Source organism: Penicillium canariense (assembly GCF_028826845.1).
Source record: "Penicillium canariense strain IBT 26290 chromosome Unknown utg000001l_segment0_segment0, whole genome shotgun sequence".
Lineage (NCBI taxonomy): Eukaryota > Fungi > Ascomycota > Eurotiomycetes > Eurotiales > Aspergillaceae > Penicillium > Penicillium canariense.
In genome coordinates, this window is record NW_026622728.1 from 7,447,994 (window position 1) to 7,471,890 (window position 23,897).

Below are 23,897 nucleotides of genomic sequence, written 5' to 3' on the forward strand. Positions count from 1 at the left end.
TATCGAGGCGCGAGAAAGATGAGGACGCGGCAGTCTTTGCTAGTGCAGGCCTGACAGAAATAAAGAAGATTTCAATGATTCTCATAGCCAACACTTGAAACCTCCTGTCGTGGAAAATATTATATCCCTGAAGGACACAATTCCTGACAACGACATGGCTGCCCCGAGAAAAGTATACTGTTTGGCCTCGATGCCTCCTTGTCAACCAGTGCGACCGACCTCGAGGTAGCTGTGGAGAAACATGGTCTGTTCCAGTACAATTTCCCTGTTCTTCTAGAACTACGTCACCAATTCCTCCGATTTGTTTTCTAAGAAAAACTCCCCACGGGTATTGCTTAACACCATTCTACTGTAGCGGTTAGCCTGCCCACGGTGGAAAGCTACACTCTTCGGGTGGATCAGCCCGGGGCAAGATCCTAGCACTGTTGCCGTGGAATTATCTGGGTTGCGCTGTATGTGTTTGTCCGCTACTGGACGGGGCATTCGTGGGGCGGGAATCAATGCCACCAGGGAATTACTTTCTTTTTAATTGCACCTCCGATCATCTCCCAATAGTAAAAATTTTTCTAGTGATTTGGTTTTGGTAATTAGGTTATGAAATACAAAGAAAAAATGAGTGGTCCATGGTAGTTTGGTCCTATCGAAGGATTAGGGAAAATAACCAAGAATGCAGGAAAAAAGCAAAGCTCATAATGGCCTTGGCACTAGCATTTGCGACGTCTCCAAGCTGGTCAATGCAGAGTGGTGTTTCGGCCTTAGCGTGGGATCCCAGAGCTCGTCGCCCAGCTGCCGGGAGATCAGCACTGCGCTGAGAAACTATCTCTGTGTGACGCCCCCTCATTTTACTTTATTCTCTCCTCCTCCCTCAAAGCCCATCCGCCTGCCGACTGGAGAGAGCAAGCATTGTTGGCCGTGACCGGCTCGTTGGAATCCGGGGCGTCCACCGTTGTACACAACGGAAGCTAGGCCAAAGCCACGCCCATCCGGGACAAACAGCTCGCTGCCCCCTTGTCTTGTTCACCAACACTCCCATTCCCTTCTCCAAGGCCATGCCTCGAGCTCTCTGAGCCCACCGGCAGCAGTCACGATGCCAGAGAGACGTCTGTCGCGTCTGCTCAAGGCCAAGCTGTTGCGACGATCATCGACGCCCGCCGTTCCAAAAGCGGGCAACGGGGCGGACCCGCGTGCCCACCCAAACTCAACCTCTCGCACCTCTTGCGCTCCGCACCTCTTCGACTCTGCGAGCGACAAGTCCCCATACAGCGTCGTCTCCTCTGCAGCTGGTCACTCCTCCGACGAGATCGGCCCTGGCCCTGGCCCCGATCAGCACGATCCGCACGAGGGAGAGACACACAAGCCCGGGCCCCGAGTCGAGCCTAAGCCACCCACTGGTTCACCTCGACCAAAGGACCAGCTCCAGCATCGCCACGCGTCAGAACACAGCGCCTGTACCCCGCCGCCGACTGATCCAAATCTCTCTTCACAGCACACACCCCTCTCCGAAGAGTCTCCTTCGCCCTTCGAAAGCCCCCTACCAACACCACAGCATTCCGACGATACCTCCTTCAAGTCCGCGCTGGTCAATGTCCGTGGACCGACTCCCGTGGACAATCAATTGACCCCGATCCTGGACACTGTTGTTGAGAAGATCACGGACGATCGCAGACCCTCGTCAACCTTCTTTCCTGCCTCGTCAACCAAGCGCCCCAGTATTGCCATCCGTCGACAGTCTCTTCTTCCCGCGTCACATCAGCACTTGATCAGCGGGTTGTTGGAGCAGAGCCTCTTCTCATTTACGGGTGACCAAGGCAGCAGACGCGTCCCGGAAGCTGCTGCCGAGATGGTTCATCGCCGAATTTGGGTCAAGAGGCCCGGTGGCTCGGCCACCTTGGTGCCGTGCTTGGAAGATGCAGTGGTGGACGAACTGCGCGACCAGGTGATTATGAAATACGCCAACTCTCTGGGACGGTCGTTTGATTCCCCCGACATTGTCATCAGAATATCAGCCCGAGAAGGCTCAAACCGGCAGCAAACACCAGAGCGCCTCTTAAGCCCGGAGGAGGTCCTATCATCTGTTCTCGACACATACTATCCAGGAGGTCAAACGGTAGAGGAGGCGTTGTTGATTGATGCGCCCACTCGCCGGACTCCCAAACCATCGCCGCGTCATTCAATCTACCATCACCATCATTCGGAACCCGGAGAGCACGGTGACTATTTCCCGCTCATGCCCGTGAACCCGAAGGGGCCTACACCCCCAGCCCACCCATCGAGTTCAGGCGCCGCGAATGCACCCTCCATTTCCATCCTCACAACCGGCGTCGCGCCAGCATTACCGTCGCCTGGCAGCCGTGGGACACGACATCACCGTCGGCCACCCCTCACACGGCATACAACAAATTCACCGGTAATCCTTGGCCAACCCCCCTGGGGTAACAGGTAGGTCGATTAATTCTCTGGACATCTGAAAGGGGGTGAAACAGAACTGACGTTGCATAGAAGCCGGCATATCTCCCCATTCCCAGCCTCCTCCTACCGCTCCAGCACAGCCAACGCCGCCTGCCGTGGGCCCCGAGTCTCCCCAGGCAAAGTCGCACACACCTCCAGCACCTGTGGCATCTCCGCGGACTCTTCGGAAGTCAAAGGTTACTTCATCACCTGGCGCAGTATTCGGTGGGTTGATTGATGGCACCGTGCCTCCCATCAACGTTCTCATCGTCGAGGATAATATTATCAATCAAAAGCTCCTGGAGGCGTTTATGAAGCGACTGAGTGTGCGTTGGAAGTGCGCCGCCAATGGTGAAGAGGCAGTACGGAAGTGGCGGCAAGGTGGATTTCACTTGGTGCTGATGGATATTCAGCTGCCGGTTATGAATGGACTGGATGCTACCAAGGAGATCCGCCGCCTTGAGCGACTGAACGGGATTGGCGTTTTCTCCAAGACAGCCTCTGGCCGTTCCAGTGCGTCCAGTACTACTGCCTCCCCACTGGAGAAAAGACCGGGCCTGCAGCGGTCTGTGAGTGAGGATGATACGTTGACCGACCTCTCGTTGTTCCGGAGTCCGGTCATCATCGTTGCCTTGACAGCTAGCAGCTTGCAAAGTGATCGTCATGAGGCCCTGGCTGCAGGCTGTAATGATTTTTTGACCAAGGTAAGCAAGCCCTCTTACCACCCACTTCTGGCTAGTTCAATCAATGCTGACCATTTTTGTCTCAAATAGCCTGTAGGATTCCCGTGGCTGTCACAAAAGGTGACCGAATGGGGCTGCATGCAAGCCCTCATCGACTTCGATGGCTGGCGAAAATGGCGTGGATTCCAGGACTCGCCTCGATCCTCATCCCCCAACTTCGACGGCGCAGCAAGTCCAATGCAGATGGGCAGTCACAGCGAAGCTCAGTCAAAACAGGGTCCTGCATCACCATCAATACCTCGCACCAACTCTAAGTCTAAGGCTTCCCGCCATAAGAGGCCTCGTTTGCCCGATGCCGCGGAAGTCATGCGCGAGGATTCATGGGGCAGTGGCAGTGGCGACACTGTCGATTCACCTACGAGCCTCGAGACAACCCCAGGGGATATTGATATACAGCCACCTGATGACGTTGCACATTCTGCGCCGAATGCGCAATGAGCAACGCCATGGAGTCCCGATTCAGGTGACGTAAGAGTGGCTATATGCTTGTGCAGGCACATGTCAGCTCTAGTTGCACTTTCTAACACCCCTTTCTTTTTCCATATGTCTCGACTATCTGTCTTTTCCATTGGATACCCCGTATAGCAATGATTGTCTTTTACCTATATCTGGTCTTTTCGAATATGTTTGTTTTTTACTTGGCAAGGCTTGTTTCCAGGTTCTTGTGCATCAAGCCTTTTTGAAAACTTCTCCATGGCATGTCCCGTGCCCTTGTCTTCCGTTCTGTACTTTTTTCTTTGTCCCAACACTTCTACTAACGCATACCTCACGGATTGAACATACTCACGCATACGGAAGAGCAGTTTTTTTGTCCCATCGATACCTTGTCTCATTTTCCTGGCCTAAGCCATTTCTCAGCCCCTTTCTCTGTAGGCTAGGACTGACCATCCGCCTCCTGTGTATCTACCATGTGACATGTTAATTATTAGTGTCAGCTCGGATTTCTGATTTCTTGAATGCAAAATTTGAGAAATGACAAGCATATTTCCTAGCGATCATGTTCTAGATGCGAAACTTCGCTAAGTTCCCAACTCAAATCTCAATAACAAGCTTCCTGTAGCTCACGCCCGCCTTCAATTCATCCAGGGCTTTGTTAGCCGACTCCAGTCCCCCCTTGATGACTTGGATCTGGGGGCTTGCAACAAGCCGCTTAGCTGCAAGATTGTCCTGCAACCAGCTTCCGAAAATCCATTGAAGCATTTCCACCCTCCCTTTGGGATCTTCCGGCGCGCTCACAAATGAAAACTCAACATTCTCTGGAGCCTTCAGGTCCCGCTCCACCACCGGTGCAATCGCTAGTCTGCCTGTGTGGCCAGCTGCCAGCTTGCCGAGAACTTCAGCTGACAGCGTCTGCGAACCTTTAGCATGGTACGCGACCCGGACCACGATGCCGTCCTCTTTCGCTGCACTGATCACGTCGGATGAAATGCCCTCCGACTTGTAGTCGAAGACACGCGCCGCGCCAAGACGCTTCAAATACTCGTGGTTCTGGGGGCTTGCCGTGGCATAAACCGTATAACCCATGATTTTAGCGGCCTGTACAGCAAGCGCTCCCATGCTGCTCGATGCTCCCCAGACAAGCAGACCTTGCTTTTCCTCAGGGTCGACCGCGACTCGCGGAATCCCAGCCCAGAGCAAGCCATTCCACGTCGTGAGAACCGCCATGGGGAAAACACTGCCCTCGATAAACGAAAAGGAATCCGGAAGGACGGCAACAGTTTCCTCGCCCACGAGTACATATTTCTGGAGCGCGCCGTAGTCCGGGTTGCCTTTGTGATAGAACGAGCTGGCAAGGGCAGCAACTCGCATGCCGACTGTTGCTGCGCCGGGACTCAGGTCACTGCCTGTCTGGACAACCAACCCGGCAACATCGGACCCGACCACTGCGGGATATTGTTCGATGAAGAATCCCATATCTCGCTGGAAGTAGTCGACGGGGTTGAAGGCAATGGCATGGACCTCGATGAGCAGCTGCTTCGGGCCACATGTTGGGGTTGTGCGCTCTGCGACTGCCAGCGGGCCTCCCTTGTGGGGGACCACGGCGGCGAGATGCTGTCTGGATGGAGTCGACATAATAAGGTTTTATATGTGCCAAAACGGTTTGAAATGATGGTGCTGGGGTTGCTCGGTCTTTCCACCAGACCTCACGGCCTATTTGTACTGAGCCGATGCTAACCAGCTGCCGAGGAGCTTTGCAGACGGCCGGACTTAAACCGAACGAGTATCTGATAGCGCGTTGTCGGGGTTTGCATATCTCCGTCAGCTCCGGGGAGGATTGAACAAGTCCACAGTGGTCGGCATGGTCCAGAGCGTATACATAGTCGGATTTCGGCGGTACCGCTGCCCTATGAGCTTCGACATCGTCAAGGGCGGGCGATTCCTCGTAAATAAAGACCGTGATATGGATGTCGTCTGGCATATATCTCCACTGCTCATCATATAACGATTGATTGTGTGAATGGGAGCCACTCTTTGTGCTGGTCCGTCGATGTCATTTGCGCGCGAGTTCGATTAATATTCAGTGGCGCGAAGCTGATGTGGGACTCGAATACGACTTGGGGTTAGCGCGGATCGGTTCCCGGGGGCGTGGAGCCCGATTGCCGACCGTTAAGCCTTCAACCCCTTTGCACTGTCGAACCGTGCATGATATACTATACTCCCCTATACCCCGTCTTCTGAGAATGGAGAAATTTTCTTGCTCTAACGAATTGCGGTCCAAACCTGACCATCGCTCAACCTTCTGTCGTTCTTGGTGGTCCATTCACGGCGCTGCTGTCAACTACTTGTGAAGCTGCATGGATGGACGGATCGGACTAATCACAGTGATCCCTCGGAGCTAGCGAGATAGAAACGAGACTCGGTTGAAATCCTGTATTGCTGGGCTGCTGGACGCCTAAGGAGCGCGAGACTCGTGGTCGAGTTCTAACTGGCCTTAACCCCTGTTCCTCGTCATGGACGTGCAGATCAGCGCGGCATAGCCCCCAATCCATCTTTTCTCCTCCGCTGGGCCAGGGTTCCGCCCCCACAGGGAACACACTACCTTTTCCCCATCCGCAGTTAGCATGTTTCTCCTGAGCCAGTGAGCCAGTCCAGACTCTGCCAGTCGTCTGTACAGAGTCTCACAATATCTTGGCAACTCTGTCCTTGGCAGCGCCGCACTGCCAAGGGATGACAGGCCCCTAATTGTTCAGCTGCATCCATCTCATAATGATCAGCCACCCTCCCAGCCATGTCAATATTAATATTATGAGTTCTGTTCCTGTCTGTCTGATCCTCCCTCACTGTCACTGACATGCCGGACACGCGGACGTGTTATTATCCTGATGGCACCGAGGCCACTGGCAGCGTGCCTTGTACGCCCAAAGACACCACGTCGTGCTGCGGCGTGAACAACATCTGCCTCTCGAATGGATACTGTCTCGATGTGACCCAGCCTTTTGTTCTGGCTCGTGGCTCTTGTACATCCCAGGAATGGGGAACCGGGTGCCCAGGCCATTGCCGTCAGTCACCCCCTCGCCACGCATGCCAGTTATCCCTCGTATGGCCTCGTATAGGGCTAGAACACTCACAAGTTCAACTCAGGGACCGTCAACAAAGACAAAGGCTCCGCAATAGTCAACGTGAATTTCTCCAATGGCACCTCGACGTACTGCTGCGGAACACCCGTCGTGCAGGGAGGTGAGATGGTCTGTCGAGATGGACTGGACAGCTTCCAGCTGGCCAACGCCCAAATCCTCCCCGGGCGCGCTGCCCTCGCCAATCTTGTACAAGCAGACACATCATCCAACACATCGAACTCGTCAGCCTCCCCGACCTCCACTCCCTCACACAGCAATTCGCGCGACACGACTATCGGGGTTGGCCTAGGGGTTCCGTTAGGAGTGATCGCGATCGGATCGCTAATCTGGGCCCTGGGGGAGAGGAGGAGAGCAAACCGGCTGAGCCGAGCAATGATGGTCACATCGTTTCCAACCCAGGAAGGTCTCGTTCGTTCGCCGCAATCGCGTCTTACGTCGGAAGGCTCTGCCCCGACAGAGCTGGATGGTCATAGGCAGATCCCGGAGTTGATGCCAAGAGAGATGTAGGTAGCACGGAGATGCCCCGTACAGTTTATATGGTGTGCTGCATATGACACTTCCTTTTTGCAAGAATTTCAGTCCTAACCCGACCTGCTGGGCTAGGCAAGAGGTCCCTTCCAAATAGATCGTCTGATCGCGTGGATAAAATGGGTTCGCTATCACAATCCAAGAATTGGTGGCATTCCTGCCTTCTCTCCCTTCAGTCGACTCGACTGTCCTTGCAGTGGTTGATTCTTCGGGGTTTGACCTTGCAGGCTGCAGCTAGCGTTCCAACCGCTCGGCTCTCCACACTGCGCCTTGTTATCAGACGTTCCTCTTGAGAACTTGAGAGCGAACAGTTCCGTTCCACAGTCGGCCTCGCCGTAAGAACCTCGAGCCTTGCAGGCGGCCTAGAATCACCTGGCCCGTCCCTTGTGGCGAATGGGGGTCCACCCGTATTCCTGGGTTTCACTACCTGGGAATTTTATGCACAGCATCCAAAGAATGGAATGGGAGGGTGGTAACGATAGGATGCCGAGTTCCACTACGAAACATTTGGGAAGGGCTTCACCTATAGTGAAATATATTTATCGCGATTCATTTTAGATATAACAATACTGTTTCCCCCCTCACTGAGTTCTTGCGGTGTCAATTGGAGTTAGCTCACTCGCGTCGATCACTTGCTCTTCATCTTGTGGGGACGTAGATCCTCAATTCTACCCGCCGGTGTGCCCATGACACGCTTTTTTGGCCTTCGTGGCAATAGCCTCAATGTCGTGACCATTCTCGGGGTGTTGATGCCTGGCATCTTGTCGGTCGGGTACAATGCCGCATCACTCGGCGGCGTCTTGAGCTTGGAAAGCTTCGAAAAGCAGTTCCACGAGATCGACATCACAGATGCTTCCGACAGGACCCATGCATCGGCTATTCAAGGCACGGTCGTGGCGGTCTACACGGTTGGAGGCTTCATCGGTACCTTCGTCTGCATCTGGCTGGGCGATATGCTGGGGCGACGACGGGTCATTATGGCAGGAGCTATTGTTCAAGTGATCGGCGCGATTCTCAACGCGAGCGCCTATTCCCTGGCTCAACTAATTGCCAGCCGTCTCGTTATTGGTATTGGCACTGGTGCCTTTTTGGCCACCATTCCTCTGTGGCTGTCTGAAATCTCGCCGGCCAGCAAACGCGGTGCACACGTTGCCACGAAAGGCGTCTTCAGTGGCTTTGGATGTGCCCTGGCTTTGTTTTTGGATTTTGGGCTCTCTTTTAGGGGCGGGAGCATGGCCTGGCGCTTGCCCGCGGCATTTCCCCTCATATTATCCGTGGCCGTTTTCGGATTCATTGTTTTCCTTCCCGAGTCGCCTCGCTGGCTTATTCGACAGGGGAGGATTTCGGAGGCACAAGAAACTTTGGCCGCCCTGGAAGACACGACTATCGACGACGGGAAGATTGAAACGCGTATCGAGGAGATGCAAGCGTCCCTCGTTCTAGCTGGAGATCAGAAGTCTCTGGCCCAGCTCTTCCACATGGGTCCACAGCGAACTTCCCATCGGGCTTTTCTCGCGATAGCGGCGATGACTTTTCTCCAGCTAACAGGAGCCACTGTGACCACATTCTACAGTATGTTTATTCTTCGAGGGTTATGTTTATGGGAGCTTCAGTTCATTCAGCTAACCGAAACCCTTTAGCCACGGCGATTTTTGAGAATAACCTACAACTGGGGGAATCGACATCGCGGCTACTGGCAGCGGTTTATCAATTAGTCGGTCCTATCGGTGGCGTCGTTTGTGTGCTTACTATCGAAGGCCTAGGCCGTCGAAAGTTACTGATGGGCAGTGCGGCTGGAAACGCCATATGTTTAGCCCTGATAGCCAGCCTGGGCTCTCAGACCGGAAATCTAGTAGCAGCCCATGGCGCTGTCTTCTTTATATTTCTATTCCATTTCAGCTATATCATTGGCTTTGGGGGGATACCATATCTCTATGCGTCTGAGATTTCACCCATGCATCTGCGATCCACCATCACCAGCATTAGCATCAGCATATCGTGGGCGATCAGCATCCTGGTCGCCAATATCACCCCAATTGCATTCAACGCAATGGGTCAGCGATACTTTCTCATTTTTGCTGGTTTCAATGCTGCGATGATACCGGCAATATTCTATTTCTTCCCGGAAACTTCTGGACGCAGCCTCGAAGAGATTGATGAGATCTTTGCTCTCTCCAACAGCCTCCTGGATGCCGTTCCGACGGCTAAGAAACTCCCGCCGCGCCAGCCACATAACCTACCAGAGGCTGAGAAAGTACTGGTTAAAAGCCTTGAAAGTCCAGTGTGATGCGGTCATTCTTTTGTTCGGGGGTGGGGGTTGAGAAACCCTTGTATGATTTATTGATACTATCTTGCTGAAACTGGCTTTTCAACCAATAGTGATGACTAAGGGAGATATTTAAGGATCATGTGAAAATACACAACCAATATCAGAATACCTCAATGCGTTTACATTGAAGTTCATGCCAGCTAAGCTCCCTTATTGTCACAATCATTAAATGTTGAGGAACGGCAAAATTGGGTGTGGTCAGTAGAAGAGTCGATCTTTCTTAAGCTGCGCGTTTAAGGCACTGGTCGATTTGTTTGGTCAGTTGTAAACATTCCTCATCCCGCAGGGTAGTGGTAAAGACTTGGATGGCGCACGGCGCTCCTTCAAGTTGGTCGAAGTTGTCTGTCAAGTTTGAGGATTCAGCAAACATAATTTCGGGATATTTCCTTTCAACCAGGACACACTTACATGGTGGTGCAACCTGACTCTCCTTTAGCACCAAAGTTTCTTTGGCATCCGACCCACCCACTCTTCCAAAAGGAATGACACAGGATGGATACTACTCGCGGAGTTAGCATCGTATCTTGGAACTTGACTAGCTTGCAACATACATCAAGGCAATTCAAAAACGTGGTATACGGTGCTATCGCAAACATGTCATGTTGCACTGCCGTGTTCTGAGCCGGGGGGCGATACAAATATCCAAATCATGTCGCAGCCACATCTTCCGGTACAATTCGCGCAGCTCCGCTCGGCGTGTGTTCAACAAGGCCAATTTGCCCATTCGATCAAGCCCACTCAAGTCGGGCAAAGTCGATTGATACGCCCCCTTTAGCTTCTCAATGAGTGTTCCAATATGAACCAAAGCTGGGACCGGGGGCTCCCCGCTTGATTGGATGTAGCCCATGGCAGCTTGGTCAAGGCTGAAGATGTTCCAGGCGATTTCATTCGCCTCCATGACCTGGCATTCCTGCACCTCCAGGGGAATGATGTGGTGGCCCTCCGCCTCCAGCAAGCGGGCCGCCTCGGCCAAAACTCTCTTGACGGGCGGATGCAAGGGGAATGTAGGGCTCTCGGGAACGATGCCGATTCTTAAACTGGGCCGTGTGGATACCTGCCGCCATGGAATGTCGAGAATAGTGGAGTCGTAAAGGGCAGGCCGGGCGGCAAAAATGGACTTGAAAAATGTCTCAATGCCGTTCAGGTCCAGCGCAAGTGGACCGGCACAAGATAGAATAAACTTCATCCCACTGGTTGTGCACGCGCGCATTCCCCCGTTTGGTATTCTGCCAGCGCTTGGACGGAACCCATATGTGCCGCAACACAGGGCAGGGATTCGGACCGAGCCTTGAATTTAAATTAATCCCTCGGTATTAATAATAGTGCTGGGGTTCATAACTCTTACCGCCAATGTCGGTTCCGACACCAAGTGGTGATCCTCGAAGAGCGATTAAGGCACCTTCTCCTCCGCTCGATCCGCCCGGCCCCAATGTGGTGTTCCAGGGGTTCAAAGTCCTCCCAAAAACATTATTATGAGAGTCGGCAGTCTATACCAAATCAAATTTGAGTGAGACCTCCAAGGGGAATGACGCTGGTATCAACATACCATCATTGTCTGAGGCACATTGGTCTTGACATAAATGACTGCTCCCAACTCAAGGAGCATATCAACCAAAGGGGAGTTGTCCAGTGAAACTTCATCCAGAAACGAGACCATCCCGATTGTTGCCTCGGTTCCCTTGACGTGGAAATTATCCTTGATACTGACCGGGAGCCCATGGAGCGGTCCCGCTAACCGACCTTGCTCTCGAAGGCTGTCCAAATACTGAGCTCGCTCCTGGGCCTCTGCGAACAATGTCTCGGTAATACATGACACCTTCAGCGAGATGTCAGTCTTGGTTCGAGATTGAAAGAAGATCAAAGGAGAATTTAACGATACTCACAAGCTGCTGAGCAACAGCGGCGCGCTTGCAATAGGCCACAGTCACTTCCGTTGCGGTCAAACTGCCGTTCGCTAGCGCAGAAATCAGTTCCTGGACAGTATATTGTTCCGTGATTCGAAGCTCCTGGTCCGTCAAAATCCCTGATTTCTGAATCGCCTCAGCCTGGATAAGATTGTTCTTATTATCCGACAACGGTGTCAGGAAATTGTCCAGATAATTTCCTGGGATTCTCCATGCTGCCGGGATTTTGTCAGCACAATTTTGTCGCTTGTTTGCAACTCTCTCTTGCCAGGGTAGCCCTTTATTCACGGAGCCCATCTTGGAAGTCGAGTAACTGTCTTCTAGTGGTGTGATGATGTTTGCAGAAGGGCAGGAATTGGCGTGCAGACTAGCCTATGTGGTCGAGCGGTATCATCTACGTGCATGCTACCCCGCGATTCCAATGACCCAGAGAGGTAGTACTTATTGGTCATTACTTCCCCGTATGGCGTGTCCGGCCCGGTCAGGTCTCGGATTAGGCGAGCCGGCGAATGGGGTAGCATGCCTCGGCTTAAAAGTGAGGAGGCAAGCGGGGACCCAGCCCAGGTCGGCTGTCAGTCAAATGATGAATCACAAAAGGTACTCCAGGATGGGACTAGGTAAATCTGAAGCTAGTAGATTCGCCGTCTCGCATTGGCACCCTATTTGTTGCTCTTCTTGCGCGGAGCAAGGTCACGTGTACTTCTGCGCCCTGACTGTCGCAGATCGCTCCCGGGATGACAGCCATAGACGGCATCTTCGTGGCTTCTCATTGGAACAAATCACATATCACGATAGTCCAAAGTACGATGCAGGCCTGCAATCGGGAGCTAGCCTGGATGCAGCAAAGCCCCTGACCCCGGCCACTGACCCGGTCGCCCCCGTCACTCTCCGTGGCTCCACCTCCCTCCTCAACTCACTCGGTAAATACACCCGCGCACGCTCTTTCTCGACAATGCCATCGGCACCGGCCTGTGACCGCTGTCACTCTGTCAAGGCACGTTGCTTACCGGGGACTGCTGGATATTGCTACCGCTGCTATCGCCTGAGCCACCCGTGCACGTATTTCCGACCCCTCGCGAAACGAGGCCGCAAGCCGAGGGTCCTCACTGTGTGTCCTTTGACCTCTGGTCCAGTCCACAGCTTGACACTTCGATATGAATTGCCATCGCATACCTCGGGGCTGTCTCGTCAAATCCCAGTCAATGATGAAAACAAAATTGCCGACCTTCAAAAGCTACCACTCGTAGCTGCATTATACCGTGAAGGGGTCATCTCTGAAGTATCGGAAGATACAACTATCCAGATGTGTACCTTTTATTCATTTGGTCCTTTACTAGGTAGAGAGTTGTGCTATATGATTCGAGATCGACTAAAAGAAGCTCCGACGCTCCTGTTGAGTCCGTATGCCGCCGTTGCCCGTGTGCTTCTCCGCAGTATTGCCAACCAGGCCCCTTGCTACGACGCAGACTTGGCAAGCTGTGCATCTGCCTTGCAGGCGCTTCGAAATGCAACGATAAGCAAGCCAGATCATGCGGGCAGTGTCATCTCTCTGGGAACTAGCCTGGTGACTTTTCATCGCTTGATATCTGGGGTCTCAGCCAGCACCATTTGCCGACATACATTGTTCCTGATTCGGCCGTTCTACTATGCAGGGAAGCTTGAGGGGTCGGACAATAGAGAGTTGGTGTGTCTTGTCTTTCTAGACACGACTCAGTCGCTATTTCGGGCTCGGATTCCCGTGATTCAGCTTCGAAACCCAGATCCTCTCGTGGTGAACCAGCATGCAGGACTCTGTGGATCACTGCTTCCCCTGCTTTACCAGGTCTGTGTTCTGGGTGTCGCAGTCAGAACGGGGGATAAAAGTGATCCGCCCTTGTCATCTACTTTTGATAGGCTCTCGGTTGAGCTAAAAGAATGGACTCCTGATATCCCAGACTTGGTCAGAGTGCGCTTTTCGGACGGGGAAATGGTTCTTCTTGTCTCTCAAGCCAATCTTCACCGTACCGCTGCACTTCTCATATTGCATCGGCTGCGATACCCCTTTGGAGAACGGGATGGTGAGGCTGAGTCACTCTCCAAGTCGCTCGTGGCATGTATGACGCATTGCCTGGACTTGGTCGGTAGATACCCGCCTAACATAACATTGGCTCTACTGGTTGCCGGTGCGGAAGTGCATGACGAGGCAGGAAGAGAGAAGATTTTGTTACTGGTGCGTAAGATTCGTGGAGCAAGCTTTTACCCCTTTGTCACCAACTTGCGCATGTTCCTTTCTCGTGTCTGGATGGCCAGGGATCAAGGTGTAGCACGATACCTGTATAGTCTTATTGAGAATGATCCAGAGTTGAGTATCCCACTTTGACGTCCAGCTTAGTGACAACTTAAACTTACTCCTACCATTATTCGTCCAAATTCTATTTAAAAGTGGCGCCCTAGGTTCTACTGTACCCCGGAGTCGTATGTACTGTACCGATGATTGTATAGATATGTAACTGTGGACCCACTATGGGCCAAAATTACGAATTATCCGTGCCACAACGAACGGTTATTTGCTGCATTACTGACAATCCTCCTGTACCGAATGGTATCAAAGATCCACCTCCTATCTTTGTACCCCACAGAACAACATCAACAACAACAGAGAAAAAGCAAATAGCACCAGCGGTATGCCCCTGATAATACTTCATTAATCGCCATAAAAGGCTCCGATCTCCAGCCATCATGGGCATGTTCAGACAACTTCAATTTACCTGGTAATTTGCGATATAATGCCCATCCATGCAGCTATGGATGAGTTTCCTCCTGGAACGATCTTGCTGGAAGATCGTTAGCTATTCCATTCTCATTCCCTTGATCCAAATGCTCATTATAATGTAGGAAATTCCCCTCAATCAGAGTTCATTCTCAGTCCAACTCCCACAGATGACCCAGACGACCCTTTAGTAAGACCCTTCGACACCTACCTATCCCATTATCTAGCTGCTGACCCCAAGATCAGAACTGGTCTTCATTGAGAAAGGCGGTGAATTTTGGACTCACTTGCTCATATGTTCTCTTCACGTTTGTCTTGATTGACATCAATACCCTCGCCTACCGCGCATACATAAAGGAATTGGGGTTGACCTATGCAACCTTCAATCAAGCTAGTGGCTGCAGCTATGCAGGCCTCGCGGTTGGTTGTCTGGTGCTGATTCCCTGTGTGCACAAATATGGCCGTCGTCCTCTATATCTCGTCAGCGCAACCATCCAGTTGGCCTGTGCCCTGTGGTGGGCAAACTTTCACCACGCAGGAGAATTAATTGCCATTAGTCTATTGTCCGGTCTGGCAGGCTCTATCAGCGAGGCAGTTGTTATGATCACTGTCGTCGATCTGTTCTTCGTCCATCAACATGCTCGTATGAACGGAATTTTTATATTCATGCAAAGCCTTGGTGCCACGGGTGGGCCTATCGTTGCAGGTTATATTATCGTCTCTCTGGGCTGGAGATGGATGTGGTGGATGATCGCAATATTGCTGGGCGTCAATCTTCTCTTGGTGCTGTGCTTCTTCGAAGAGTCGAAGTACATCCCCACACGTGTCGGGCACTCGGCTTCGTCAAAGCACACCCAACTGGTGGAGAGCATGGACAAGTTCGTTACCACTGGGGAGACACACCATGATGCATCCCGCGTATCTGTTGATGCTCCTCGTAGTGGCAAGTCTATTCGTCAACGTTTAGCTTTCATCACCAAGACCGATGTGCCAATCTTACAGCATTTCTACCAGCCCCTGATTGTTTTATTTGCATTTCCTGCCGTGTCATTCGCTGCTATCACCTACGGATCTATTCTCGCCTGGTTTTCGGCTAACGTCTCAGCCGGGTCGTACTTTCTAATCGTCAAACCGTACAATTTCAACCCCTCTCAGATCGGCTTATTTCACCTTGGGGGATTTGCAGGCACCGTGATAGCCACATTAACGGCCCCAGCACTCAATGACTGGCTGATTGTTTGGCGGGCCCGACGGAATGAGGGGATCTTTGAGCCAGAAATGCGCCTGTGGATGATGTTTCCTGCTGCTGTTTTCAATGCTGCCGGCTTGATGATATTTGGCATTGGCCTTGGAAGAGTAGGGCTTCCACTGTCTATGTGTTCTGAGAATTTACTAACTCATTCCCTGTAGGGCTTACACTGGGCAATACTGGCAGTTGGAAACGGCCTCTTTGGGTTTGGGTTCATTGTCACAGCCGATGTTGCCCTAACCTACTTGACCGATAGTTACCCTGATGTAAGAAACAACTCTTTCTCTTTTTCTAGACATTATCTCAAAGCAGCATCGATCGGAATCGCTAAAAACTTACAGATCCTTGGCGACGCGCTTATAGCCGTTGTCTTCGTTCGCAATGGCTTCGCCATGATCATTCGGTTCGCCTTCACTGACTGGATCGCTGGCATGGGCATTGAAAACACCTTCATACTCATCGGGGCCATTGCTTTCATCACTGCGGTATTGCCAGCCCTGTTGATGGTCTATGGGAAGCGGGCGAGAGTGAAAACAACTTCAAAATATCGGAAGTTCGCATCACGCCAACAAGTTCAGAGGCTCGTAGAGGGGATGCCGTGAGGGTAAACTCCCACCTTAGTCCCCATTTCGGGATGTATGCAACCGGGGTCTGCGAAAGCCGAACACGAGGTTTCAACGGGCCTGTTCTTTGGGGCGGGGGTGGGGCGGCTGAAATTGCGTGAATTGCGTTCGCATTCGCGTAGCCCGGTGACTCTCTATGACTCAATCGACACAAGACAGTGTTGTGCAAATGCATATCAGGCCCCAAATTCATTGATAGTTGTTCTTGCTCGATCCATATCTCATACAGCAGAAAGAACATACCGAGACCTCACACAGTAATCATTTTCCAACGGCACGGACTTAATCTCGACTCCGCCGACGCTAAAAGGTACCAAAATAGAACCGGACTTCGGGCTTCTATTTGACAACAACCATTTGTTTTCGAGTTCCTTAATTTGGCAGCCTACCGCTACTTCTTCACCACACATTGAGACGTAAAGTGATCCTGCTACCATGTCTAAATCATCCATCACCACGACAGAAAAGACATTTAGCTCTTACAACCAAGAGCAAGGAAAGGCATACGCTGACGCCCGCCCGGACTACCACCCTGCTTTGTACCAGTTTGTTCTTGACCAACACACCTCCACAAATGGTCAGCTTGGTACCCTCCTTGATGTTGGATCTGGCCCCGGTAACGTAGCCCGCGCACTCGGCAAACACTTCGCTCAGGCTATTGGTCTGGATCCCTCCGAAGGGATGGTCAGCACCGCTCGCTCTTTAGGAGGTACCACGTCCACATCCGAACCTATTCGCTTTGAGTTGTCCACGGCCGAAGACCTTGGGACAAACCTCTCTCCACCCATTCAGGATGCAAGTGTTGACCTCATTACTGCCGGGAATGCGGCACACTGGTTCGACATGCCTCATTTCTGGTCAACGGCTGCCCGGGTGCTCAAACCCGGCGGCAGCGTTGCTCTGTGGACCAGCGGCCGGACGCGCATCCACCCGTCTGTTCCCAACGCAGCTGCGATTCAGGATGAGATGGATCGCATCGAGGAGGAATACCTAGTGCCTTATTTTGTTCCGGGAAATATACTCACTCGCAACCGCTATGTTGACCTGCCGCTTCCTTGGAGCTTGGAGACCCCCATCGCAGTATTTGACGAGAGCGCATCCAGTCGAAAAGACTGGGAGATCGAGAACGACTTCTACACGATTAATCCCGAAGTGACTCTGGACTTTTTTGAGAAAATTACTGCGACTGGAAGCCCTGTGGTTCGCTGGCGCCAGGCTCATCCGGAACTGATTGACACTGAACGGGACGTTCTCAAGATTTTCCGCAGGGCGATCGAGCGTCTGCTGCATGAAGCAGGCGTGGAGAAAGGCAAGGAGACCGTGAAAGGCGCCACACATGGATGTGTGCTCATTGTGAAGAAGAAGATGTAATCAGTTTAGATAGTATGTTCTTTTCCATAGAATCTAAATTTGATTGACTAAGGCTGCACTGAGCGATCGCCCGATCCAAAGGCGCAAGAAATTTCGATGGCCTAGAGCTAATGAGTACAAGAATACTCCACTGGGCATCACAATATGAGGCAACTGGCCGTAAATTTCACCAGATCATCCTCAAGCCACACCCCGGCATTAACTTCATCCGGAGTGGTACTGGAGTGACTACCCGCTGTGCGAACCCCACTTTCTTACATCCCCTGAGTATTTTCCATCAATCGCCTCAACTCGGCAAGAACATTTACAAAGACAAGATAGTCATGCAGTCAAGTATTCCCCAGGGCCAAACATTGGTCTATTCCACAATTGATGGCCATGATGTCAAGTTGGACTACTATTTGCCCCGCGCCGCCAGCGGAAGGCTGCCAGCTGTAATCTACTACCACGGAGGAGGAATGACCGCTGGATGGCGTCGGGGCTTTGGTTTTCCCACTTGGTTATATGGTAAGTCCGCTGCGCTCGACTTTTACCTCGTGCTAGACCAGATAAGATTGACGCCAGCGCAGATCACTGCCAAGAGAAAGGCTACGTCTTTATCGCAGCCGACTACCGACTTTGTCATCCAACTACTGCGCTAGACCAGATTGACGATGCGAAGGCTCTTTTTAAGTTCATAACTGGGGATTGTTTCCAGAAATCTCTGCCAGAGTCTATTGCGCTTGACGGAAATCGGATAGCTGTGACAGGCTTTTCGGCGGGGGCCTTCTCGGCCCGTGCAGCATGCGTGTATGCCGATCCCAGACCTGCCGTGCTCATGACTGCCTATGGCACTTCTGGAGACTGGCTGTTGGATCACTGGACCGTCGGCCGGCCCGCAACCACCATTGCCAAGCTCGTGGATCTTGAACAAGTACCGAAGCTGCTCGCTGACAAATCCGTTGTGAGTGAAGATGCGCCAGCTCAAGGTATTTTCAACCGATTAGCTTTGACCGTTCGCTGGGAGCTTGATGGGACTTTCCTTGACGGCTGTCTTGGGAGACCTGGACTGGGCGCGGAGCTCAACAAACTGCCCTATGAGGAACGAGCCGCGGCGATTCCAGAAGATTTAAAACCCGCCTTTCTTCAGCTCTTTGTATCGGCAGATTACCCTCCCGCAATTTTTGTGCATGGTACCTCGGATGAAGTTGTTCCAGATCAAGAGAGCGTACACCATCACGAGCAACTCAAGAAGCTTGGTGTCAAGACGGAACTGATTCTTGTGAAAGATGCGGGACACGGACTTGCTGATTTGAATTCTGGATTTCCGCCGAAGCCAGCGAAAGGGAAGGAGGAGGCTTACCACAGGGCGGCCAAGTTCATTGATGAAGCCTTTGCCGCTGTCAATTCATGAGCTGTACATATAATGGCAGGCGTCTATGCCGATTCCAAACAGTTGAGCCTGTCATAATATCTCTCGGCCTATCCCAATTGAGACTACAAATGCGAAACCGTCAAAACAAAATTGGAGGTCTAAAATAACATGCAAAAGCTACAGAATAAATTCAGAGTTCAACTAATCAATTGACTATCACCAATTCTGAAAATGTGGCTTTTTTTTCTTGGCCATCAGATAAGCATAAAAGCGCATTGGCCTCGATCCTAGCGCCGATGTTTTTCTAACTAGTGGCTAGACCAACCTTATCTACACTCCTGGGGGGAAAGATGTAGACGATGTTGATGAGAATGGGAGATAGCAACATAGACTGTCATCTCCCTCGTTACCAAAAATTGAGTTTGACGACAGAAGTCATAGAGTTCCGTCAGTGTTCGACCAGCCACGATGACATAATATTCTCTGGGACTAACAACTCCCTTTATGCCTGCATAACGCGCTCAATGTATGGCCTTCTAAGTTTGTGAATAAAGCTTGGTTCATATTCCAAATGGATTTCTTAGGGAAAAAAAAGATCTAAGTTTACTTTCAGGGCGGTTTCTTGACCTTCTAACTTCGTTCTAGACTGGAAGACTATGTGGTGGAGAAAAGGTGGTCGAAAGCTTATCAAACTCCACTGTACATATCTTGGGGTAGGTGGCTTATTCCTTGTAATGTACGAAGTAGATCTGACATCAATGATTGTAAAACAGTCGTCGTTGGTTGGCTAGTATTTGGAAGATTGGGGGTCGTCAGTTGGGCCTCGGGACCTCGGGACCTCGGGATACCGCGACATCGGGATATGATATCGCGATATCGGTTGGCTCTATTACGGAGCGTAAGCCAGCAGACAAATCATCCGTTGGCAGCCGGCTTGATCCGCTTCACGAGTCGCCAAAGCTTTATCTGGATACGAGTGGCTTTAATGGCAAAGAGTATGTAGGAATTCGGGCATAAACACACTCTCCCCTCACACAACATTGGCTTATCTTAATTCTAGCTCCATAGAACTTTGTGTACATCGCGTATCCATGGAACAGGCCCGGTGCAGCACGTGATGCCTATACATATCAGGTCGGGTTTGGAAAGCTTGTCCACCGGATGTCTCGGATCAGCCCATTGCCACTGACTCGTGGGGGTGCCCCATCATTGGTTCCCAGCAAACCTCCCACACACAATTGGAATTTTGTTGATTTGGCGGCTATCTCCATCAGCTGTCCCTTCAAGAACTGGGTACGCGCAGAAAGAACCTTAATGCATGCGATGTTTTGCTATTCGAAATAGAGCATTTTCAGCTCGACTTCTTTTTTGATTGATTCTTTTCTTCGAACCGTTTCTGTGTCTCTTGTTTCAAATTCCCTAAGGTCGTTTGAGCAACGCTGAAACCTATATGTAACAGCCGGTCAAAGTGAAAATTCGTGTCCCTTTCGGACTTGGGGCTTCATGTGGCGTCTGTAAGCCGGAGAAACAGCGGCTCTCCGGACAATGCCCGTCTGGCCGCAGTGTTTACGGCACATAGTGCTGTGGGGAACATTTGACTTATCACGGCCTCTTCCGATTTTTACCAAATCTAATTTCTCACGAATCGAAAAATACTCCATGATGTCCACAGTGTTTTATTTCTATGTCCACAAGGTTAATGGGATCAAGAAAGGTCGATTGGTTCCTCGGCTACCTATCGAGCCAGCACCGGGGAACAATACTGTCAAGTGGCCAATGGGGAAGAGAACAGCCGAGGGTCTCGAGAAGCTGGACTAGCAAGAAAGATTATTAATCGTGGAAGAATTGTTGTCAGAACGGCCAAGACCGATGGTCTTTTTGACACTGTGCAATCCAGTCACGCAATATCATGCAAAATAGAAAGTGACTTCTGTAACAATAGGGGAATGCGAGCTAGACGAATCATGTCTCCGCTAGTGCACATTTCCTCTCCTCGCCGACGCTAGGAGGACTGTCGATTGCGCTAGAATCATGATCTCGAACCATGCCTCGGCTGAATCGGCTGGACGGGCGATGGGGTAACATTCGAGAAGATAAAGGAGGTCTTGGCACCGAACTTCTGCAAGGGACCGCGTTCCGTGAGGGATCCACCTTCCAAGGGGCGACGATAAGCTTTGGCCGGTAGACTAGCTCCGCATGGCCTCATACGTCACGGTGGTGATTGGTTGAAGGGGCGGTGGGGTTTGGCAGGCCGGGCGAATGAAACCTCCTCCGCATCCATCCTAGCTGGTCCCCACTACCGTGATATCCAATGGAAGGACGGGTGTAGATAGCCAAGCCGACGGTGAAGGCTTGGATCATTTGGCTCTGGGCCCCTGACCCACTCTGATGCAGGGCTCACGGAATTTTGCGAGCATATCGACCTTCCTAAGATGTGGAAAGCTGCTCGGAGCATGGCTAGGATCTCGCAGGGAGGCGCAAAGCCACTGGCGATAGAGAGGTTAGCGGCGAAAGCAACAGGCAGAGGTTGGCTCTAGACCTGACATATGGAACCGTATTGCGAGGGATTTTGCCAATCACCATGGCGGCGACCCCCGAGCTATCAGTTCCTGCTTCCGGTAGCGCCCGCGTGCCATCGAGTCATCTTTGCTCCCCTTTGGTGGGAGAGGGCCAGTCTCCGCTGTGGTGTGGCTCGAGACCCACCGAGGCACGCGGTCGACAAGCTAAACTCGCGACCAAATAACTAGCGGACATTTCCCCAGATCTCTGCTAGTGTATTCATTTTCTTTTCATCCCATCTTCCCTTATACACTCCCTCACGTTCAACTTCGTCTTTTGTAGTTGACACGACCATGTCCAAGCTTGGCAGCCTGGCCCTCGATGGCGGCGATCCTCGTCTCCATGAGAAAGAGCACGAGAACATGGATATTCTCGCTGCGAACGACATGAGCAGTGGGATCCGTCCACAGCACCGCAGGCTGCATGACCCTACTGTCACCTTCGAGGAGTACTATCACTATGCTCAGAAAACCCGGGAAGAGGAAGATACCTTTGGAGGCAAAGAGACTGGAATTATGTCCATTTTCTTCCCTTCTAAGAACGACAGCGGCGTGCAACAAATAGCCGAGAATGGGAGCAAGGATGCCACTCAGATCAATACCACCGATGAGGCAAGTCGCATGATGGTCACCGACGAGGAGTGGACCAACGCCTCGCGTGCGCTTCGTACTGCCACCCGCGGTGCTATTTTCTACCTCATTACTACTGATATCCTGGGCCCATTCGGTCTGCCCTACGCGGTTGCAAGTATGGGATGGGGGTAAGTTCAATCTCTTTTTTGCTTCTTTCTCTCTCTCTCCCCCCTCCCAATCGCTAACTCTATGGTCAGCCCCGGAATTGCTTTATATACGGTTTTCGCAGGCCTCGCTGGATACTCTGGATATCTCCTTTGGGTTACTTTCATGGGCCTTGACTCGTATCAGTTCCCTATTCACAGCTTCGGAGATATTGGCTTCCGTCTGTATGGTCCCTGGCTGCGCTATCTGTTCAACATCCTGCAGAGCATCCAGCTGCTGCTCAATGTCGGATTGATCGTCATGGGCAACGGAATGGCCTTGTCCCAGGTCGCTAAATTCAAGGTTTGCTTCATTGTCTGCTGCGTGATCTGGGCTGCGGCTGGATTTGCTCTCGGCCAGGTTCGTACTCTGCAGAAATTCGGATGGTTGGCCAACGTCGCTGTGTGGCTCAATCTCCTGTGCATGTTCGTCAGCATGGGTGGTGCCGCCCACTCAGACCCAAACTATTCTGCTCATAACCAGGCTGCCGGAGCGAGCTTCGGCGACGGCTCGTCTGTCCAGCCGAACCCGTTGACCGGTGCCTGGCCCGCTGTGCACACGAGCGGTGGCCTTCCTGATCCTTCAAACTTCATCGGCACTGTCAGCGGCGCCATGCAGGCCGTTTTTGCCTACGGTGGTTCCATGATTTTCCCGGAGTTCATGGCCGAAATGAAGCGCCCCAGGGATTTCTTGACTGCCATGTGGGCCGCCCAGGCTTTCATTTACGTCACCTACATGCTCTACGGTCTTTTCATCTACGGTTACCAGGGCCAGTACACTGTCAACCCCGCCTACCTCGGAGTCAGCAAGTATGGCCTTCAAACTGCGGGCAATGTCATGGCTATGGTTACTGGACTCATTGCTGGTGGTCTTTATGGCAACATTGGTGTCAAAGGTGTGTTAATTTCGATTGTTCTGCTCTATATTCATGGTATTCAAACTAACCTGTCTAGTCATCTACAACAATATCTTCGTTGAGATGTTCCATGCCCCTCCTCTCACTCACAGAGCTGGCAAGTTCCTGTGGGTGGCAATCATCCCGGTCTACTGGGGCATCGCCTTCATCCTGGCCGCCAGTATTCCCAGCTTTGGAGGTCTTACTGCCGTCGTTGCCGCTTTCTGCATTCTGCACTTCACCTACAGTTTCCCACCCATGCTTGCGACGCTCTTCTGGATCAAGGAGGCAGCCTTGCAAGAGGGAGAAGGATTTGATCCTGCCACGGGTAATACAATTCGTCACGATAGTGGCATCAAACGCCTCGTCCGTGGATGCATGTCTCTGAAGCCAAAGATTCTGATGATGAGCGTTTTCAACGTCTTCTACTTCTTGGGTGCACTGGCTCTTGCCGGCCTTGGTGCCTACTCCGCCATCGAAGTTCTGAAAGATGCCTATAAGGGCAAGGTCTCTACGGCCTTCACATGCCATAGTCCGCTGGATGGTTAGACGAATGTATGATGAAGCCTGGGATCAGGTCAGGAAGAGTACATAATGTCGGTTCGACTTCTTCATCCTCTACTCATTTTTCTCTTGATTGAAGCCGTGGAAGAATCACCGTCATGTTACTTTATTGTATTATTTTTTGTGAGATTAGTGTGGATTTCGTGTACGTCTTGTTTCTGAATAATGTAACTATGAATCAATTATGAGATCTCTTGAACAAATCCTAGTTGGCTACGGTGCGCTAA

General features: G+C 51.7%; 7 protein-coding genes across 7 annotated transcripts; 5 read left to right on the top strand and 2 right to left on the bottom strand.

The window, feature by feature from the left end:
• Positions 1-1,087: 1,087 nt before the first annotated feature.
• On the top strand, positions 1,088-3,629 carry N7482_002571 (response regulator; the record flags this gene model as incomplete). The annotated part of the gene is made up of 3 exons (XM_056684696.1): positions 1,088-2,432; positions 2,500-3,152; positions 3,222-3,629. 3 exons carry the CDS (start codon positions 1,088-1,090, stop codon positions 3,627-3,629), a joined length of 2,406 nt encoding a protein of 801 aa, XP_056548302.1.
• A 594-nt stretch (positions 3,630-4,223) lies between these two features.
• N7482_002572 (zinc-binding alcohol dehydrogenase family protein) lies at positions 4,224-5,264 on the bottom strand (the record flags this gene model as incomplete). Its single annotated transcript, XM_056684697.1, has 1 exon — positions 4,224-5,264. One exon carries the CDS (start codon positions 5,262-5,264, stop codon positions 4,224-4,226), a length of 1,041 nt encoding a protein of 346 aa, XP_056548303.1.
• A 1,219-nt stretch (positions 5,265-6,483) lies between these two features.
• N7482_002573 (uncharacterized protein) lies at positions 6,484-7,276 on the top strand (the record flags this gene model as incomplete). Its single annotated transcript, XM_056684698.1, has 2 exons — positions 6,484-6,729; positions 6,752-7,276. 2 exons carry the CDS (start codon positions 6,484-6,486, stop codon positions 7,274-7,276), a joined length of 771 nt encoding a protein of 256 aa, XP_056548304.1.
• Positions 7,277-7,983: 707 nt separating this feature from the next.
• N7482_002574 (uncharacterized protein) lies at positions 7,984-9,584 on the top strand (the record flags this gene model as incomplete). Its single annotated transcript, XM_056684699.1, has 2 exons — positions 7,984-8,869; positions 8,938-9,584. The coding sequence occupies 2 exons, from the start codon at positions 7,984-7,986 to the stop codon at positions 9,582-9,584; spliced, it is 1,533 nt and encodes a 510-aa protein (XP_056548305.1).
• A 262-nt stretch (positions 9,585-9,846) lies between these two features.
• Positions 9,847-11,827, bottom strand: N7482_002575 (putative general amidase; the record flags this gene model as incomplete). The annotated part of the gene is made up of 7 exons (XM_056684700.1): positions 9,847-9,968; positions 10,035-10,125; positions 10,178-10,209; positions 10,263-10,913; positions 10,972-11,113; positions 11,173-11,442; positions 11,510-11,827. The coding sequence occupies 7 exons, from the start codon at positions 11,825-11,827 to the stop codon at positions 9,847-9,849; spliced, it is 1,626 nt and encodes a 541-aa protein (XP_056548306.1).
• A 2,468-nt stretch (positions 11,828-14,295) lies between these two features.
• Positions 14,296-18,915, top strand: N7482_002576 (uncharacterized protein; the record flags this gene model as incomplete). The annotated part of the gene is made up of 8 exons (XM_056684701.1): positions 14,296-14,353; positions 14,405-14,469; positions 14,526-15,635; positions 15,690-15,794; positions 15,870-16,126; positions 16,574-17,518; positions 17,644-18,029; positions 18,092-18,915. 8 exons carry the CDS (start codon positions 14,296-14,298, stop codon positions 18,913-18,915), a joined length of 3,750 nt encoding a protein of 1,249 aa, XP_056548307.1.
• A 2,813-nt stretch (positions 18,916-21,728) lies between these two features.
• On the top strand, positions 21,729-23,655 carry N7482_002577 (putative amino acid transporter; the record flags this gene model as incomplete). The annotated part of the gene is made up of 3 exons (XM_056684702.1): positions 21,729-22,195; positions 22,265-23,106; positions 23,165-23,655. 3 exons carry the CDS (start codon positions 21,729-21,731, stop codon positions 23,653-23,655), a joined length of 1,800 nt encoding a protein of 599 aa, XP_056548308.1.
• Between the last annotated feature and the right edge of the window lie 242 nt (positions 23,656-23,897).